A 20,524-nucleotide genomic window follows, 5' to 3' on the forward strand; every position below is an offset into this window, starting at 1 on the left:
GGGAGTTAATATCTCACTCCTGTGTGTGTGAAACCTAATTCATTAATGTTTGTATGGTGCTTTCAGATCATCTGATGGAAGGCACCACTGAAGTGAAAAGTATTATTGGTATCCTGGTTTCTATTATTCACCATTATATATTTTTTTCTTTCAAGGGTCGCATCTTGCTGTAATTGAGACACAGACGACTGTGTCTACACTCCAAAATTTCCCAGTTACTACCTATCACCAGTTCTACCACTGGAAGTGCTAGTGTATACTGCACTTTTGCAGAGTCCAATGTGTATTTTACCACTTTGTTGTCTAACCTTACCCAGAGAAGTTCCAAATGACCTTGTGGTAAAAAAGCCAGCACTGTTACTCATTTATGCCAGTGCTCTTATAGCTGATACCAACAGTGGAACTGAGCTAGTAGTAGCAACAGTGGGAAAATGTTGGGGAAAAGGGTTATTGTAGGCATATGTATCTTTAATTTCCTAAGGCCCAAGCACAGGACCTGTTGTGGGACAGTGGCAATGACAAGGGACACAAGAAAACTAGCCTCGCTGCACTTACGTTACTACAACATTTAAATTACACTTCTATAACTGGTTTCCAGATTCCACGTCTAGTGTTGATAATTTACACCTCAAGCTTGCGTGGGGCTAGTATTCTCTCTCATCATGAGGGATAGCTGAGAGGCATGATCCCACACAACACACTCAGGATGGGGATCTATTTCATTTGTTAAAGTAAGAATAATACAATGAAAACCAGCAAACCCTAAACCCAATAAAAAGAGCATTAACACTTACCTGATGTCATTAAAAATCATATTGGGAATACAAACATCAAAGGGGCTTTGTAGATATTTATGTGGAGCAACAGTGCCATCAAGTGGTCCTTCAGCAAGCAGAAATCCCCAGAGGTTCTCAGGGTCTTGCTTTCAGATAGAGAGACAGATTTCTGAATTCAGATCAAGTGGGAACTGTCCTTCCAGCTCACCTCTCACAGAGTCAGCCTTACCATTTTTGGACAGGCTTATAGTTTTCCATTCCCCAAATATAACTGCCTCCTGACCACTAGGGCCAGCCTGATGGTTTGAGGAGGTGGGATTAATGAGCTGATTCTTTGAGATACACCCTAAATGTAATTGATTTTTCCTCCTTAAAGAACTGTAGATGATCTTTAGGTCCCCTCTGCCTCTCAAGCCTCCTGCTGTATAAACGGAGCTTAACTGTTTGTAAAGAACCCCAGTGCATAGCTGCCAACAAGTAAGCCTGGGCTACACACAAGTTTTTTTAATAGATGTAACTGTTTCAGTTGGAAGTGTGATAGTCTAACAATATAGTTAAATGGATACAATCCCTAGTGTGGACACAGTTATATCAGTATAAGCTGCCTCACACCAGTATAGTTTATACTCTTATGGCATATTCCTACAATCATCACACTGGGGCTCATCTTGGCTAGGAACATCAGGGGAAGAACTTGCCTTGTCTCCACTAGGATTTTACCTTTGCAACAGCTAACTAGAGATAGCTCTTGCAATTGAAATCCCCTCACACACACCTTTTATTCAGTGAAGCCAAAGATAAAGTGCCAGTGTACACAGGCACTCTGATTTAAACCTGACAGAGCGCCATAGCTTGCTGCTACTGATGAAAACTGCTATGATCACTCTCAAACCAGTAAAGCCTGTCACACAGGGGACTGCACCACTTCAGTCAATACCAGTGCACGTGTGTGCGTAGAAATGCCCCTCCGCCCCGCCCCCCACTGTCGGTACAACTTTACCCCAGAATCTCCCTCCACAGCCTCCCACACCCCCGCCCCTTGGCTATTCTGCTTCTGCGCCGTTTTACGACAGTAGGGGGAGGCGCGGTTGGCGGCCGGTCTGAATCCTGCGCTGTCTGTGGTGAGGTGGGTTTCGCGGCCCGGCTCCAGAGTCCCTCAGTCTGCCCCGTCCCCCTGCTCGGTGCTGCCGGGAGCAGACCTGACCTCCCCCGCGAACAGAGAGCCCGGCGCCGCGGGCCGCTCCTGCAGCGAGCGTGGGCCGGACGCTCCTCCGGTGCGGCAGGGGCAGGTCGGCTGGCGCGGGGCCCGGGTTCACACACACACACCCCGGGGCCCGCGCTGAGTCGGCGGGGTGGTGCTGGCCGCCCCCTAGATGTGGAGGGAGCCCTGGGGCCGCAGGCTTTCCTCTCCCCCTGTGCCTGGAGCGAGAGCCCGGACAGCTGGGCTCCAGGGAGCCTGCGGAGCAGCTGTGGGTAGATGGCTCAGCCCGCTCGCTGAGAGCTTAAAGGGTCTGTGGGCCAGGTCCTCAGTGGTATTTATTTGGGATCCCTTTGAGCAGGCGGTTCTCAAACTGGGGGTTGGGACCCCTAAGGGGGTCACGAGGTTATGACATGGGGGGTTGTGAGCTGTCAACCTCCACCGCAAACCCCTTTTGCCTCCAGCATTTATAATGGTGTTAAGTATAAAAACAAGTGTGCTTAATTTATTGGGGGCAGGGGTCGCACTCAGAGGCTTGCTGTGTGAAAGGGGTTGCTGGAAAAAAAGTTTGAGACCCACTGCCTTTGAGGATTTGGGCCTGTATCCTTACATCATCCTGGCTCCTGAAATAGTGTGAGTCGAATAGAAAGTATGATTTAATGTTTGTAAAGCACTTTGAGGCTAAAAGCATCAAAATAAATGTTGCTTGTTACCAGATTCAGTTGCAGGCTGTCAGATGTAAAGCACCGTGTCTCTTAAGGCTTGTCCACACTACCACGCAGGGTTGATCTAAGATACACAACTTCAGCTACGTGAATAGTGTAGCTGAAGTCAACATACTTAGATCTACTTACTGTGGTGCCTTCACTGCAGTAAATTGACAGCTGATGCTTCCCTGTTGACTCTGCTTGTGCTTCTCGTTCCTGTGGAGTACCAGAGTCAACGGAAGAGCACTCAGCAGTCAATTTATCGCATCAGTCGACCCCTGCTGGATTGATCGCTGCCCGCCGATCCAGTGGGTAGTATAGACAACCCCTTAGATTTCACTGCAAAGTGTGTCTACCTTGTACCTCCCTTTCAATGTTGCCTTGTTATGGAGATGCACTTCCACTGAGTTTGTTTCTCACGTTCTTTTACCAGAAGAAAACCAGACACACTATGGACAGGGAATGTTCTCAGCTCCTACCGTCGGTTTGTGCAGTTCTAGCAGACTCAAGGCAACTTGTTGCAGATGACACCTTTCTAGAGAAATTTCTGGACTGGTTTAAGACTCTGACTGAAACAGGTAATTCTGGCTGTCTGGATTTGGCCTATGCCTCTTGGTAGCCAGACGGATCATCACAGATGTGTTTAAAAAGAATTAATATTGTACATACCACTTGGTTGTACCTATTGGTTTTAAATAAAATGGTAGCTTGTCTGAGGGTGATAGAAGCTTCCCTCAATTTGGAGGGTGCTGTCTGGACATTTTCATACTGTAACAAGAACACACAAAAGCTTTAAAGAGAAGTTTTGTTTCACTTCTTGTAAGTGGCTGAGATTCTTAATCTAATAAAATATTAATGTCTGTAAAAGGGCTGGTGCTTTAAATGCTTCTGAATCCTTGTCCAACTGACAACTAAGTGGGTACACTTAATGCTTGTTGGCTTTTAGGTGAAGCTGCTAGAACTGTAATACAAAATAAAGAGATGTCCTAGAAATGATAGTCAATTGTTGCTCCACCTTCCATGGATGTTTCTTCCCCAGAATCTAGCCTGCTGCTGTTACAGGAGAATCCATGCTTGACAGAGCTCATCATGTGCGTGCTGAAACTGAAGGATCCAAGTTCTAGCACTCTTTCCTTTATTCTGAGATTAACAGGGATATTTGCAGCCTCTGAAAGCTGCTTCCAGTATTTACAGGTAAGTTAAGCCTTAAGCGACTAATCACAGAAGCACTTCCACTTCTCAGCTTTTGTCGACCTCACCTGAATAAAATACAACCATAGTTATGTAGGGTTATTTTCTAGTAAGAACATTCCAGTCCTGAACATTCCAGTCCTGAAGTTATTCAAGCATTGAGTCCTGTTGCTAGAGTCACACTCTGGGATGTCAGAGCAGACAGAAGGGAATAAAAGCCGCTACTTGCTCATCCTTGCATGCAACAGAGTATGTGTGCAGAACACAGCTGTCAAATGCTTGGGAGAAGGGAAGAGAAATGACACATCTCAGCCCCAAAACTGAATATAGAATGACCACTTGTATGACTGTCTCACGTTTGTTAATCTCTTTTGAGGCATGTAACAATAAGTAAACTGTTTTCAAGGAGTTGTGCGTGCATGCTGCTATGCAGGTACTATCTTCAGTGGGTTTTAACTTTGCATTTCCTGAATTCTGGTTATACACCATCATTCAAAATTAATCAGTTAATTTACATGGCTTAGTGTCAAACTCTGCTTTACAATGTGCTACCAAAACACATTTATAAAAATCACACATGGCATTTTAGCATGAAGTATTGCATCCCCTGTGAGCTCACTATTTTGGACCTCAGGGTGATGGATAAAAATGAATTAATCAGTCACTGAAAGTTGGTGGTTGCTTACAGACCAGTGATCAGGACTTACTTATATTCAATGTAGACAAACAAGATAGTCCCAGCCAGTAATATATTCATGGGCTGCTTCAAAAGAGCTAATTTCCAAGGCTGAGAGGAAAACTTAGATAGAAAAATGTGAATGAAAATTGGGAACTCTTTTTAAGAAGAATTTAAGATGGCCAGAAAATCATGATTCCTTGTTCAAGAAAGAGGACAACTTTGGCTAAAAGCCCATACTGCTTCAGTAGTGAAGTAAAGACAACAATTAGAAATAAAAAGGCAATATATTAAAAAAGGGGAAATAGTAATCAATATAAACTAAAAGTTACAAAGTGTAGGAAATTGATAAGAGAAGCTGAAGACTTTAGAGGAAATTCAATGGCTGGCAGGGCTAGGAACAATAAGTATATTAGGAACAAAAGACATCCGAGCAATGGTATAGGTGCATTTCTAGATGAGATGGTGATATTTTTAATAATGCACAAAAGACAAAAGTGTTCAATAAATATTTCTGTATTTGGAAAGAAGCAGCATTATGTATTCATATCATATGAAGATGAAGTACTTTCCAGTTCATTAGCAACTGAGGAGGATGTTAGACATCATCTACGAGGCATAAACATTTTTAATTCTGCAGGTCTACATAAGTTGCCTGCAGAGTCCTAAAAGCATTGGCAGAGCAGATCTGTGACATGCTGGTTTTGATTTTCATAAATCTTGGAATAGTGGGAATATCCAAAAGACTGGAAGAGTGCTAATGTTATCCTAATATTAAAAAAAGGCAAGTGGGATGACTTAGGTAGTGATTGGCTAGTTAAGTGGACATGAATTCCAGGCAAAATAATGGTAAAGCTAATAATGGAATTCAGTTGATAAAAATCAAAAGTTAGGAATATAACTAGTGTAAGTCAACCTGGCTTTATGGAAAACAGGTCTTGTTAAATGAATTTGATTTAGTTCTTCTGCAATTAAAAAGTGTGGTTGATAAGGTAACTCTGTAGATGTAATATACTTAGACTTTAAGGCATTTGACTTCTACCACATAACATTGTTTACAAAATTAGCACTATACCATATAAAAGGAGCACACTAAATGGATTTACTGGCTAACTGACAGATCTCAAAAAGTAGTTTTCAATGGGGCATCATCACATGGGAGTGTTTCTAGTAGGGTTCCATAGGGATCTGTACTAGATATGATACTGTTCAATGCATTCAGTGATCTGGAAGTAAATATAAAAAATTGCTGGTCAAACATAAGGTGACAGAGATAGGTGGAGTGGTAAATAACAGTGAGGACAGGGCAGTCATACAGCGTGATCTGGATACTTGGTAACCTGGCCCAGTCAAACAAAATGGATTTTAATACAGTCAAATGCAAAGTTACACATCTAGGGACAAGGAATGCAAGCCATATCTACAGAATGGGGGGGGGGCTGTATCTTGGAAAGCAGTGACTTGGAAAAGGATTTAGGGCTCAAAGGATAAGCAACTGAACATGAGCTCCCAGTGTGATGCTGTGCCAAAAGGACTAATGTGATCCATGGCTGTACAAATAGGGGAGTAGGGAGGTGATTTTACCCCTCTGTACAGTCTTAGTGAGACCAATGCTAGAGTACTACACCTAGTCCTGGTGTCCACATTTAAAAAAAAAAGTGCTTTAAAAATTAAAGCAGGCATAGAAGAGAACCACAAGAATTATTCAAAGGAGAGGAGAAAATGCTTTACAGTTAGAGACTGAAAGAGTTCAATCTGTTTAGCTTATCAAAAAGAAGACTGAGGGTGACTTGATTACATTATTTAAGTGCCGTCATGGGAAGAAAGAGCTGTGTACTAAAGGGCTCTTTAATCTAGCAGAGAACTACATAACAAGAACCAATGGCTGGAAACAGAAAACAGATTAAATTAGAAATTAGGCATAAATTTAACAGAGAGTGTGATTAACCACTGGAACAAACTACAAAGTAGAGGAAGTAATGAATTCTCAGTCTCTTGATGTCTTTGGATCAAAACTGGGTGCCTTTCTGGAAGAGATGCTTTAGCCAGACACAAGTTATTCGGCTTCATACAAGGGTAACTGGGTGAAATTTAGTGCTCTGTGATATACAAAAGGTCAGACTAACCGGGCTCCAGGATGTTTTTCCTCAAACTGGCTGCATTGTGGAAGGAGGAAAATAAACCACATAAAGCCATGGTATACACCAGTATCTCTCCTTCAATCTACACTAAATTTACAGTGATCTAAACACATTTTGGGCAGTGGTTTAATTTGTGAAAACTTTCTTAGAGTATGCATGCTTCAGACAAAGCAGCTAGTATATGCCAAATTGATCAGCAAACATTAATACATTAAGCCAGACTTACAAACTTACTAAACTATGGGAATTCTGACTTAATGTAGTCACCACTTTCTTGTCTCTGCCATATGATGTGCTTCAAATAATAGCACACAATAATAATAATTTATGCAGTGTTTTTCATCTTTAAAGTGCATTGTAGTATGTGGCCTAACAGCATCCTACAGCAGAGGCTGGATAATAGTAGCTCCCCAGAAAGATCCTTTTAATTTAAATTGCAATAATGGAACATAGTTTTTCCTGTGAGTAGGACAGGGTGGGGACCCAGCAGTTTCAGTGTGCCTCAAACATGAGGGAAATATGTTTTTATAGTCCCCTTGTTTTGTATGCTGGTAGCTGAATTTAGAGTATACTCTAAAGTCAGATCGAGGCCTACAGGGAAGAGAACACCTGGCTAGGAAACAACCTCATGGGGCTGTCATAGCCTTAGAATTTTTCCTAAAGTTCTAAAAATCTCATTCAAATGGTTAACATTTCTCTCACTCCTGGGTTAAGCATGTGACAAATGTTTTCCCTAGATATGCAGAGCGCCTTTTATTAAATGTTTTAATTAGGTAGGGTTTCACTGTGGTAGTTATTATCAAGTTGATACACACAGCTAACCTACAAGCCCCCAAAACTGCTTGCTGCATAGTTTACTTGTTTTCTCTCCTCTTGACTCAGCAGAGGGAGCTGTTGATCAGTCTCTTTGGAGAGGTGGGGCCTCTCAGCAGTGCTCTGTGGGAAGAGGCATCTGTGCGAAGCGGCTGGGTCCAGGGGGTGTACAGCATGGTGCAGCACCAGAGCGCCCTCCATTTTTTGTGCAACTGTGGTGAGCTCTGTTTCTTGCCAGTTTTCTTTAACTTCTTAAATCCCTACTGTGCCTTGACTATTGTAATCTATCACTTAAGTGTTAAATGAGCAGAATCGTCATAGGATATTATGTTTAGATGTCATTATTTTACTTTGAGAAAAATAAAATGAGGAAACAATGACAGAAGGGACTTAAGCTGTTGTAAAAGTTAATTGTATTGCTTTATTTTTGTTACACGTACCTATGTATTAAGGTTCCTCAATATAAAAAAAATAGCCTCCATGTTGGAGCGAGAAACACACACCCAATAGGCAAAGTAAAAATAGTGCATTAGAAAGCCACCAAAATTCTTATTTGCAGTCTATTAGAAATAGCTCAGGATTATTGTACTCCAGGGAAATTAACCCAGATTTCGTTCCCATGCACTTTTAATTGGGCTTGTAGATTTTACTCAATGTGAGCAGTCCTATTTTTGTTTATATTCAAATAATCCACTAGTCTTAATAATTAATGGCTGCTAACTTAACTAGGTATCTAATAAAGACTGTTAACATATACAGAACATTTTAACTCAGATCAGTTTATCAGTCTAAATTAAAACTAACAGCCTCCTCCAGCTGTCAGTTCCTACACCCCGAAGATTCAATTCATTCTCTGTAAACCACAGTAACACATCCTGAATGACATAAGTGGTAGTGTGCACTGTGCTATGTTGGCGGGAGAGCATAAGCTGCCTATCACAGCCCCTAAAATCTTACAGTTGGAAAAACAGAAATTTTACAATGCCAGCCATTGTCATTTTTATTTCCTTTTTTCCCCCATATGGTCAATGATGGATGGACTGCCTTTTCTCAGTCTGTTCATGTGTAACATTAAGTTTTTCTTTTCATTTTAATTTTACATTTTAATTTGTGAGAGTTACTCAGAAGTAAGATGACACGTGATTGGACTGCAATGAATTCTCCAAGTTGTAACAAACCTTGTTTCTTTGAGTGTCATGGCTTTGTTGTTGTTGTTTTTCCTTTGACATAGGAGCCATAGATGTGATCTTCACTCTGCAGGGAGACCCCAGCCTGTTTGTGGCTTCAGCTGCCAATCAGCTTGTAGTGCACGTGCTCACCTTCTCTCTACAGTCGTTCCAGACAAAACCTGTAAATATAAAGGACTGTGATTGGCCAATATGTGCTCAAAAGCTTATAGTGCACATTGAAGAGTCCCTTAATTCCAACTCTGCCTCTCATATCAAGCAATCCTTGAAGCTGCTAACCAGTGTGTTTGCATGCTGTCATGATCTGTGGACTGAAGTACTTTGGTCACAGCTATCAGAGCCAATTGTATATCTTTTGGACGAGGAGCCAGTCCACACCGGGCACTTACTGGTGGACCTTTTCCTGAGCATGGCAAGGTAAAGACCTCTTTGGAACTTGGATTCATGCAGTACTGTCCAAAATGTTACAAGAAATGTGATTGTCTTTTCCAAGGTGTTCCCCAAAAATATGTTAACACTTCTTTCTTTCAGGTCTCCTGTGTTTAGCTGTCCTGAATGTAGCCTGTGGACATCAGTAACATGTGCTCTGGAGCACTTAAACCCAGCTCAAGTTGGTTGTTTGGCAGCGGGAGTACTGAAACTTCAGGAATGGTATGAATTGTTGGTATCAAACTTGAAAAAGCTTTCTTACGTTCTTGGAATATTATTCTGCAAATCTTTCAATAAGTTGTCAAGTCCCTTTCTGATTGTCAGTGTTCTATATAAGGAGGGAAACTTTGTGGTGCAACTCACTGCCAATGGTACAGAAAGTGTCCAGGAGCTGCACATGCTGGTGGTTAGACTGTTCAGTTTCAAACACGAGGAACAGGAGAAGCAACTGCCCTGTACATGCTCTCAAATCCCACCTACAGTCAGCCAGCCTCTAGGATCAGAATAGCAAACGTTGTTTTTGCTCTCTAGCGCCAAAGTTAACATTCAGAGTAGGCATTATCTTGAGTGCAAGTCAAACACGACTTCCCTCTATTTCCTTCCCCTTCACCTATGCTGTCTACTAGAAGTACCCTCTCTGCTTGCCAGCAGAAATCGCCATCGTTGCTCTAGGGACTTTTATCTAAACCAGAAATGTGAGGAGAAATTAATTTATTTTAAATAGGAGAGAATTATTGGGTGCACATGATCCAGTGTTGCAGGTTAAGTAATGCCTGCACTCTAAGTATATGACGTTGTTTAGATGGGAAGAAGGTCACCCAGGATTCCGTCCCTTTACAGTCCCCTTCTCTTGGAAAACTTCACACCAAAATGAGTCAGCTCTACTGCAGTGACATTGCTTGAAAACCACAAAGACCTTTCTCCTCCCTCTCCTGGCTTAGCACAGGAAACTTGGGACAGAGCTTGGCACACATGGTAACGTGTTACACTCCCACCAGTACCAGCCCGATCTAAGGCTGAAAGAATCTACTCTTGTGAATTGTTATGAATTTACTAATCAGAATTTGAGGGCAGACACTCAGGGAGAACAAATTGTTGTGTGTTCACTGTTACTTCTTCCTTTGAAGCCCACAGGCAGTAAGGATCCAAGCTCTGAATGTTCTGCTTCAACCAATGGACTGTGTTCTGAAAGCAGCCTCCCAATCCTTGGAATACCCAGGTATAATAGTTATAGACAAGTGAAGGATAAACAACCAATCTGCCTATAAAGGACAAGACTGTATCCAGAAGGAATGGGGGTATGAATATCTTTAATGAGTGGAGGGAACTGAACAACTGTTGTGTAAGAGTGAGACTAAAGTCAAGAAGCAGCGTTTGTGATATAGCTGCCAGAGTATACAGCAGGGATCAGGAACATTTGGAACGCAGCCGGGCTGGTTTGTTTACTAGCCACATCCGCAGGCTCGGCTGATCGTGGCTCCCACTGGCTGCGGTTCGCCACTCCAGGCCAATGGGGGCTGCGGGAAGCAGTGCGGGATGAAGGATGTGCTGGCCTCCGCTTCCCACAGCCCCCATTGGCCTGGAGCAGTGAACCGCAGCCAGTGGGACCCGCGATCAGCCGAACCTGCGGATGTGGCAAATTAACAAACCAGTCCAGCCTGCCAAGGGGCTTACCCTGGCAAGCCACGTGCCAAACGTTGCTAATCTCTGGTATGCAGTATCCTGCTGAGGGAAGGGTCTTATTCTTCTGTGAAGGATGGCACTAAATCCATTCCTTCCTTTACTTAAAACTCTGTTTCCCTCTCTATTTCAAACCCATTGCTGTACTCTAACCTTAGTTCTCTCCTCCTTTCCATCTCCAGGTTTGCTGAATAGGTCTGTGAATGATTCTGCCACTGTTGAAACTCTTCTGTCCTGCAGATCCTCTTGTGCTAGCCTCCTGTGTCAGACGTTGGCTCATCTGGAGGAGCTGCAGTACCTGGTAGTGGTCTGGGGAAGGAATGGGTTATTTGAAAGATTTCATTAAGATAGGCCTTACTGTGAAAATCTGCAACCAAACAGAACATGGGGAAAGGTTGGCAGTGGGGACTTTCCATTGGTGACACGTCTAGTTGTAGAAGCAAGATGGCAGAAGAGGGTAGTAGATTTCTTCACTCGCAGAACAGGCATATTTAAGCTTTAAAAGAAGGCTGCATTTAGCTTATGCATCACAGTGGATTTGAGGCTACTGTCCACCACATGTCAGTGATGGCAAGAGAGATGATCATCTTTCCTCCTTCACCCACCCATGCCAAGTTTGCCCTCTAGCACTGCAGAAGTTTCTATTTTTAAGTTTCCTTTCAGATTCTGAGGTCTCATCTACTGTAAACCCTGTTTAAATTGCTTTCTCTAGTACTAATAGTAACCCTCCCTCATTTGTGCAATAGCTTTTTGGGGTGTGGGAGGGAACCTGTTCATAACTATCAGACTTGTGATACCACAGGGATGATGCCACATTAGAACAAAACAGGTTTCTGCCAATGCTCTCCAACTTCTCTTTTAATAGAAAAATATATACACTGCATATAAAAACACATGTATGAGGTATTTGCTAGAAACTTATCTGCTTTCTTTCTCAGACCTGCTTGCCAGTGGATTTGCCCCATATACCTTTGCTACAGTCTGTAGTGACAATACTGCAATTCTGTATTGGCCTTGCGATTCCAGCATCCTGTCTGGGAAAAAAGATCAGTAGAATCCTGATTGGTTGCTTCAGAGTTCAGCGGTCAGCACTTGACATCCTGGGCGTGCTGTCTCACTGGGAAAGTGAGTGTTTCCCACGTTTTATGCTTCAGTGTATTTACTTATTTCTGGAACTTGTAGCCATTCTGGATTTGTAGCAGTGCAGAGTGTCCTGTACCCATTTCCTCTCTCGGCCTCTGGGTCCACCATTTTGAGGTATAAGAACAAACCGTTTCCCAAGTTTGTTCAGTTCTGGGCTTCTCAGCCCATACATCAACTTCACCAATGAATCTTCATCACTGTTAGTAAGTTAGAGCAACTAGTGATGAAAGCAGTTTTTATAGGTAGGCCATTTCTCTTCTCCCCTGCTTTCAGACATAATGTATTTTGCTGTTTAGTGGAATTACACTTGCTTTCCTCCCCTACAAATAGTTCTGTAATAAATGTTGGTAATTCAAGAGTTGATTTGTCTTTTTTTTCTGATTAGTATTGATCGTTGGCTATCACTTTTCCTGTGTTCAGGTCACAGTGTATTCATGGGAAGTGTATTTGACATCCTCCTTGCATACCTGAAGAGTCCAGATACCAGTCCTACCGTAAGTACAGAAAACAAATCACTGAAGGTGATAGTTTACTAAAACAGTAATTCTAGTGTCATTAGGATGTGGTTCTGAGAAACCGTTTGACACCACAAACAACTGTACTGGAACATCTTAAGAGGCCTCTGTCTCAGCTCTGAGTGACAGAGGAAGTGGCTCAAGAAATGTGACTAAGCCATTATACAACTGTTTCCTTTCAAGGATATTGAACACAGTCAGGAGTTATTGTACCCAAGAGTAGTGTCACATCACACTTCCCTCAATCTTGGGGTTTCTAGTACTTGGTCCTGGGTTTGCCAATGTTTTTGGTATTACATTATTGCATTGCTGAGATGACTGGAGATTTCCTGCTTGTTGAGACTCTGGAAAATTAGAAGCTGGTATTAAGAGTAGACACGTTCCAGTAGCCTGCTAGGAAAACAAGCAGGCACCATTGGATTCTTGATCTAGGCAATGTTTACCAGCAGCCTGGTTCTTGATAACAGAGGATGTTGGGTTGTTATCCCTAGCAGTTTGGCTACAATTGAAAACTAAGCAAATGTTATCCAGTGTAAATGCAAAAAAATGCCTCCTTGTGAAGTGAATATTAGAAGGGCAGCCTCCCTGTGATTGCTGTAGCCCTGCTTTGTCGTGTTCTAGGTTCTGAAGAAGTCATTTCAAGCAACACTCAAATGGCTGGTGAGTTTGTCAGAGGCACCCAGCTCCAAGGATCGCTGGCAACAGACTGAGCAGTTTCTCCGAGGTAAGGAAACGGTTGGGGGTAAAGTCAAACTAATGGCATAAAGTATTCCAGCAGTAATGGGCAAATGGTTCCAACAGAGAAATAGCTCGTACAGAACTGCTACTCTGCCTGTCTTTCACAATCCCTATAACACAACTGTTGGAGCAGTGTCCAATAAAATGTGCTAGGGATCTCTGAAGGAAGTATGCAACAGCAGTAAAAGATGTTGCATATGATGATTTAAAGGATGCTAATGGTTAACCAAAAAATTGCTACTACTGACTTGGTCCCTTCCTATTGATCTAAACCTATTGCTTGCCATGTGCAGATCTGTTTCTGGTGCTGCAGAAGCGTTTGTGCAGCCCTTACTGGGAAGTACGGGACTCTGCCCTGGAATTTATCACCCTCCTGGTTAAGCATCTGAGAGGTAAGTTCAGAGAAATTAACATTTTAGATTTGAGGCTTATCACCACATCCAAGCATTTAATACCCAGAAACCCTCCCAAAAACTTAGCCTGCAAACTCACCTACTTGCAAAAACAAACCCGTTGCACCCAACACTTTTGAGTGGCCTAAGCCATGAGAAACCCTGACAAGTCATCAGTAGGTTTATCCTACTTTCCCACTGTGGTCCAAGTGCTGAGTCCTCCTGAAGTTCCAGACAGAGCAGTTTTAAGGAATATGACTAGGAGGCAGTGAAACAATGAGATATGGAGGGAGGCAGTTCATATCTGTTAAAGGCAAATAATAATGTCCCCCTTCTCCAACAGTGTCTCAAAGTGGAATGGATAAAGTTTCGCTGAGCTGGCAGTGGGGCAGGATTTGGAGGGTTTGCACAAGAGCACACGCATGGATGGTGCAGGGGCTTTCTGCCCATTGCAGATTCACCCTCCATTCCCCCCTTACTTGGCAGAGGCCTAGCTCTGAGGCCAGGATAGCTAACCCCACGGTAGCTCAGTTCCTGTTTGATGGCAGAGAGGAAAGATTAATTTATTTTCCCTTCTTCTGTCCCCAAACCAAAGTGGAACTCTCCAGTGTGCAACCCAGCTGCTTGTCCTAGCACACAGCCTCTGGCTTTGGGCCTTGAGCAGCTCACACCTGTTTCATGGGACTGCAGACCCCTCACTGGCACTGTCAGTTACTCAGCGTGTGTTGGGTAGGTTCTTTAAAACCATCAGAGCTAGACATTCATTTTTAAATAAAAGCCTAAATTCAGCAAGCTGAGAGTAAATACCCACTTGCCAGGGAGAGGTTCATTTGCATGCACACCAATGGCAAGTAGATTTTCTGAGCTCTAACAATTGGGGGGGGGGGGGTGGAGGGGGGTTGACTGGAATTCAACAAGCCCGTGGTAGTGCATCTGTGCTCTTATAAGCAGTTGCCTGGTCTGCATAGCAGCTCAACTCATTCTGCAGGCAGACAACATCCTGGTAAGACTAGGGCCTGTTTGCATTGGAAACAGTTTGGCTGGACAGAGGAATAAAGCCTTTCTTTGGACTGCTGTATATTTACAGAGAAGGAGGGGTTCAGGCAAGTTCTCTTCTCTTCGGAGGTGCCCAAGCTCACAGAGGATCTTCTTGAGGACCCAGAGAGTTATGTGCGAGCAAGTGCTGTGACAGCCATGGGACAATTGTCCTTCCTCACCCATCTCATCTCAAAGAAGCCTGGCCTAGAAAATGGAAATCTTAAAGAGGTAAGGGAGGGGGAAGATAACCCTTGTTTAACCCACAGCAGAATCTGGTAGAACTTCCCATGAGCAAATAGGAGATTTTGCAGCCATTAACTAAGATGCTGAAGCACTAGAGAGAAACTGGAGCGTTTTGAACTCTTTAGCCAAGAGTTTCCATTTTGTTAAACATATTCCCTCCTTGTTTTCTCATTCTTAGAAAAGCATTGTAGCACAGCTTAAAGAAATCTTATCAACAGACTCAGAGGGCTTCCCTAGAAGAGCTGTGATCAGTGTCTTCAGTGACTGGCTGAGAGAAGGCCACCCAGATGTACTGACAGACACTGAGCCGTTTGTCTCCAGCGTGCTCCAAGCTGTGAACAGTGACTTTGACTGGGAAGTTAAAGCTGGTGGTTTGGAACTGGCTGAAATTTTCTCTGCCCAGACACTTGGACGGCTTGGCCTTGCTGCATGCCCATATGCTGCTGTTTTATCCTCTGCCACCCGCTCCACTCAGATGAGTGAGTCTCTGCAGATATTCTGCCAGGTGAAACTGTTTGAGTTCCTTTTTGGTGCTTTGTGTGACTGTGACAGGCCAGTGGCTCAGAAAGCCTGCGATATCCTCATTGCCTTGAAAGCTGAGCTGTGTGATGAGAGCAGCCTGAAGGAAGGAACAAGTGCAGGCTTGTCTACAGAAGCACGTGGTATTACTTGGTTAGAAGAGACTCTGAGGAGATGGAGTTCCTGTGCCAAGCCCTGTCCCAGAGGTGATGCTGATGAGGCTGGATCCCAAGACCCAAACGGTGTGCTGCTGGTTTTGAGAACAGTGGACTTAGAAGGGCTGCACAGGTCTCTGAACAGAAGTAGTGACCACATTGAGAAGAGCCCTCAATCCCTCTTGCAGGACATCCTGGCCACTGTGGGGACCTTGGAGGACAATGAAGCTGACTGCTATTAGTCAGTGTCAGTTTCTTCCTCAGAGAGGAAGCCATTCCAAACCAATATCTGGCTGCAGGAGAAGTTACTTGCTACCCAAGAGTAGAAACCAGGCCTTGCAAAAGGGGAAACTGTGAAAGAAAGGCCCAGGAGGAGGACTCTGTCTTGGACTGGTCTGAACAGTGAGGATGACAACTTGGTTGGCTATCAAACGGGTTAGACAGTTATTAGTGGCATGTTGTCCTTGCTAGCTGTAGCCCAGAATGCAAGGAATTTAAATGAGAGAGTATTTAAGAGGTACAGCCATGGAACTATAATACAATGTATTTTAACAAGTCATTGTTAAATACAGGGTCTGTATGAATTCAGACTCTGTAGTCACTGCCCAAAGCTTTTTTTTTTAAGTCCAAAAAAGCATCTGTTTCATTTTAATATACCCTCACGTAAAGCCACAGAAAATTACCGCCCTCCTCCCCCCAAGTTTTAAAACTGATTTAAAGTGCTGGTGTAAACAAGGTAAAAAAAAATCTATAAACCCTCTTTTACAGCCTGGTTGGTTAAACTTGCTGAAAGCTGGTTCAAGTAGACTGGTTTTAAAAGGGATCTATCCATTTTTGCTTTGTCTACACTACCACTCTAAAATCAGAGTCCCTGTTATAGTGAAGGGCCTAGAGGCCGAGGAGAACATTTAGGGAAGAGTCACAACATCGGTGTTTTGAATGTTTCCTGTAACTGTGGCAGGAGATCAATTAAAAATTACAGTGGCAAAAACGTTTCTGACTTCTTCCCGCACAGGTTCCTAGGGAGAAGATGAGATGCGAGGTGCACTACACTTGCATTTCAGTGACACAGGGGCAATTGCAGTTGCTAAGCCTTCAGAGTGCTCTAGTCTCCATTTCAGAAAAGCTGGAATGACTCCCAGTGGGAGAAGGCAGCTTTGGCAGCTGGAGCTTTTTGATAAAATGTCAGTGTCAGACTTCGGTTTGCCTCATCCAAGTCAACAAACCTCCTTAATTAGAAATCTAGCAGCCATACCCAAAGTGGCAGGGCTTCTTTCTGAGGACAATTTGACAGCTTTTAGAAAACAGCTTGGGGGAAATTTGTAGTTTACAACTTCAGCAGCCCAAGAAGTGACACTATAGAGGAGAGGTTTTAATACAGTGAAACAGCATAGCCATGGCAACAGTGTCAAACTGTACCTAAGCCCCTTGAGCACCGATGTGAAACTATACCATTCCTGGTTGGCAAGGTAAGAACACGCCATTCAGTTTAGGCTAATGGAGGATACTAAGCTCTCATCCAGCTGCAGTGTCTCAGGAGGAGAGAGTCTCAGTTCAAACACCATCTCATTCATTCCCTTCTGCCAACAGCTGTGCTAGCCAGTGAAGCAGCATCCCAAATTCTGTCTTTTTGAACAGCTCACTGGCAGCAATGCAGGAAGGCTAGACATAGGTTTGACTACTTAACTGCTGAGGTTGGAAGTTTACAACATACCCTTTAATGAATTCAGACAATAAGCTTATCTGCCACGCTGCACACAGCTTTCTACATAAGAGCTCCAGCTCTCTTATGGCAACTGGAAGGAGCAGCCTTTGATGATGATATACAGGCCGTGGGCTGTATCTGACTCAAGAAAGGAAAAAAGGTATAAGACCAAGATGGCCATATCCTTACCCTACACGCCACTTGGAGAAACTGGGAGGGTTAGTCAAGAGGAGTCTGGATAATTTAAGGAAGCGTAGATTGTTTTACTCAACTGCTGCAGTCTGCTGGATGGATTGTTATCCAAAGCTAGCACCACACACGTTGCAGGGCATTCTCTGACCTGTTTAAAGGGCAAGAGAGCAGGGTTATTAGATCCCAATCAGGGACACTTTTTAGGTAATGCCTTTCATTAAAGGAATCCAAACAACTACCCAAAGAAAGACAAGTATATATTACCACCTTTTACAGGCGGGGAAGGTTAAGGACTACAACTCAGGTCTCCTGCCTCACAGGCCACTGGATTCTACCTGCTTTGTTTCCTCAGTGTGTCACCTTTAGCTAGAAGTGATGGTGAAGCTAAGCTGAGGGCCCGGACTTCTTGTATTTGGAAGCAATGCATGATTTATATGCCACCGGAGAAAGACATACAGTCTGGAATGATGGACAGGGAGGGCTACTTACATCTGCAGTGTGAAGTAGCATCTTATTCATCATCCTGTCACCTCCACTTGCAGACAGAAGGATTAATTTTGGAACTTTTCATAAACAGTATTGTACTGAAAAGCTCTCAAACTTCAGCAATTAGGCTAAAAACAATACTGACTTTTGCACAGCTTCCATTTCTTCTGATCTTTCTGTTTTGACCTCCTTTATTGTTCTTTGCATGTGTCTGTTCACTGCACTCTGTTCTTCAAGACTTGCATTAGTGCTGGGATGCTGAGACTGGAATCACATATCCAACAAGAAGGGGAAGAGCTGAGCAGCATGAAAAGCAGCAGCATAACAGCAAAGTGGCAGGGAGGTGGAAAGATCAAGGCAGGTGTAAAGAGCAGCAAAGAAAACCCTACTTTTGCTACTGCAGAAAAATTCAGCTAGTGCTTAGGGATGTTACAAATCTTGTTTAAACCAAAACCTTAGCTGCCTGACTTGTAAATGAACACAATGACACAGCCAGCAACTAGTGCATTCCCCTAGGTGCTTGTAAGGGCAGACAGCCAGCTTCAAGAGAAATTGAAACTGAGTTCTGGCCACAACAGCCACGGGGCTCTCTGCCCCCCCCCCTTCGGTTTTTAGAGTTAAGTAGAACGTTTTCCTACTGCACCCTTGAAAAGAAAAGCCTGGTTCATGTCGTGTCTCTGTCTCCAGAATGGCATATCCTAGACTTGTTCTGGACCCCCAAGGAGTTCTGCCTTTGCTGCTGAAAAATGCCCCAATGCCAACAAAAATCCAACAAGCAAATTTAAAATAAATGAGCCTCCTACCTTAGTCATCTAGTGCTATTCTGTAAGGAGGGAGATGAGTGCTGTGGCCTGATCTGCCTCCTGGCAATGGTTTACCCTTCCCTTGTACAGTGATGTCTCCCCAGGACACTCTGGTCTCTTGGTGAGTCAGTGAGGAGTCAGGACTATAAACCCAAACCCTTGCAGGGCTTCCAATTTATTGAGCAGATTAAAGATAAGGAATTAGTCTTGTCCTGCAGCAAGAGCATCATCCCAATCCCTGAGTATATTCTGGTATAGTCTGCCATGGTGTTGAGAATTTAAGCAGTTTGCCTATGTTGCCCTTCACTCCTGAGCACAGTGATCACAGCACCTCATGATGTGGGCTTTTCCCAAGGAGAGTGCCTTGCTAAATTCATAACAGACCCCTACACTCTCACCCCCAGTGCAGAGACCAGGGTTCGGCTCAGATAGAATCTTCATCAGGGCCTACAGAGCACATACCCTGCCTGTTCAGAAATATGCACACTGAACACAACACCACAGAATTGCAGGTTTTGCTATCTAGCACATCATCCTCTAGGCTGGGGTAGTGGTCTCCTTAAATTGTGTATATCCAGAATACTGAGAGCAACAGCCATCATTCATGCTGGGGAAGGGATTTTGTAGGTATGTGAACAAGAACATGTGCTCATCAGCATTCAGAACACATGTTATGGTGGAGGGAATCCAGCAATGCCCACACTGCCTCGTTTTTTTGGGGGGGAGGGCCCACTGTGGAAGCTCTGTAGCTTTTATAACTCAGAACATTAGCTGCTGTCATAGGGAGACTTTTCCATACACACAATACAACCCATAAGCAAAATTCCCCATTGCCATCAGCTATTAATTTGAGTAATAACTTCAGGCTGTGGCCTGTTGTATCCACATTTAGAGTATAAAGATGCATCAGAGCAGAAGCTTATTTCACAGAGCTTTTTCCAAACACTTGCAGTATAAGTCCTATTGCATGATATATGAGGGGATGTGAAATTCTATGCATTAAGTCTTTATTCAACAAATTTCAGCACAGCTTGGGAGAAAGGATTTGTCCCTTTATTGGCTCATGCAGAGTCACCAACAGAGAGCACAAGAAAACAAGCATTTTTTTGCTACCACTGCACTGAGATGTCTCTGTCTGAAGAGAACAAGCCTTGCAGAGTATGGCTTGGAAGTCTTTGTTAGAACTGTATTTCTTAGTATGCAAAGCCATTGTTTGCAAAAGCAATTGACAAAGGCCACAACAAAGGTGTTACTGCCGATTCCCCCTGTATAAATTGTAATGCGATTTTTCATAGTGAAACTGCTGAACCAGTTTCCTCCCCATAGGTGGGTGGCTTTTAAAATGTAATCATCACACATGCCTGTAGAAATGTATATTCTTCACCAGAGATCTGTTTGTATTACATATATGAGACACTTTCAAAATGACATTTTCCTTTAAGAGCTATGGGTTAATGGAACAACTGTATTCATTTATGCCCTGCATTTGACCAGTGAATACAATTGTTAAAACTGTGGAGAATGTTCTCTGGATTTTAAATAGCAAATTAAAACACACCCATGTGTTCCTGCTGCATTACACAGCTTTAAAATGCACAATGAGGAGCAAAGAAGGACTTGCCCACATGTAAGTTGTATCACTCTGTACTACTCTAACCATGCTGGTATAGTTAAAATATCCTTCCTCATCCCCTCCCCAGTGTGGATGCAGTGACCCTGGTATAATTAAAGTGTTGCAACTTTGCTAGTGTAGATGCAGTCATACTAGTATAGCTTATATTTAAGGACATAAGCTAT

General features: G+C 43.3%; 1 protein-coding gene across 3 annotated transcripts; it reads left to right on the forward strand.

The window, feature by feature from the left end:
- The first annotated feature begins 1,839 nt into the window (after nucleotides 1-1,839).
- On the forward strand, nucleotides 1,840-20,244 carry BRAT1 (BRCA1 associated ATM activator 1). 3 transcript variants are annotated; one of them, XM_030577859.1, is made up of 14 exons: nucleotides 1,840-1,902; nucleotides 3,115-3,259; nucleotides 3,721-3,875; nucleotides 7,572-7,719; nucleotides 8,734-9,106; nucleotides 9,221-9,340; nucleotides 10,246-10,337; nucleotides 10,981-11,099; nucleotides 11,737-11,923; nucleotides 12,362-12,435; nucleotides 13,078-13,180; nucleotides 13,488-13,586; nucleotides 14,674-14,852; nucleotides 15,046-20,244. In XM_030577859.1, the coding sequence occupies exons 2-14, from the start codon at nucleotides 3,133-3,135 to the stop codon at nucleotides 15,781-15,783; spliced, it is 2,514 nt and encodes an 837-aa protein (XP_030433719.1). In that variant the 5' UTR covers nucleotides 1,840-1,902; nucleotides 3,115-3,132; the 3' UTR covers nucleotides 15,784-20,244. The 3 variants fall into 3 exon arrangements, with proteins under 3 accessions (XP_030433719.1, XP_030433721.1, XP_030433720.1); XM_030577861.1 differs by having other exon boundaries at nucleotides 7,575-7,719; XM_030577860.1 differs by lacking the exon at nucleotides 1,840-1,902 and adding an exon at nucleotides 2,428-2,607.
- The last annotated feature ends 280 nt before the right edge of the window (nucleotides 20,245-20,524 follow it).

Source organism: Gopherus evgoodei, chromosome 10 (assembly GCF_007399415.2).
Source record: "Gopherus evgoodei ecotype Sinaloan lineage chromosome 10, rGopEvg1_v1.p, whole genome shotgun sequence".
Taxonomy (NCBI): Eukaryota; Metazoa; Chordata; order Testudines; family Testudinidae; genus Gopherus; species Gopherus evgoodei.

Excerpts from the sequence above, each read along its gene's own strand:
- BRAT1 (XM_030577859.1), top strand. The coding sequence starts at position 3,133 with ATGGACAGGGAATGTTCTCAGCTCCTACCGTCGGTTTGTGCAGTTCTA. Across the intron at positions 9,107-9,220 it reads CTTTTCCTGAGCATGGCAAG|GTCTCCTGTGTTTAGCTGTC; the intron begins GTAAAGACCTCT and ends TCTTTCTTTCAG. Across the intron at positions 14,853-15,045 it reads AAAATGGAAATCTTAAAGAG|AAAAGCATTGTAGCACAGCT; the intron begins GTAAGGGAGGGG and ends TCTCATTCTTAG.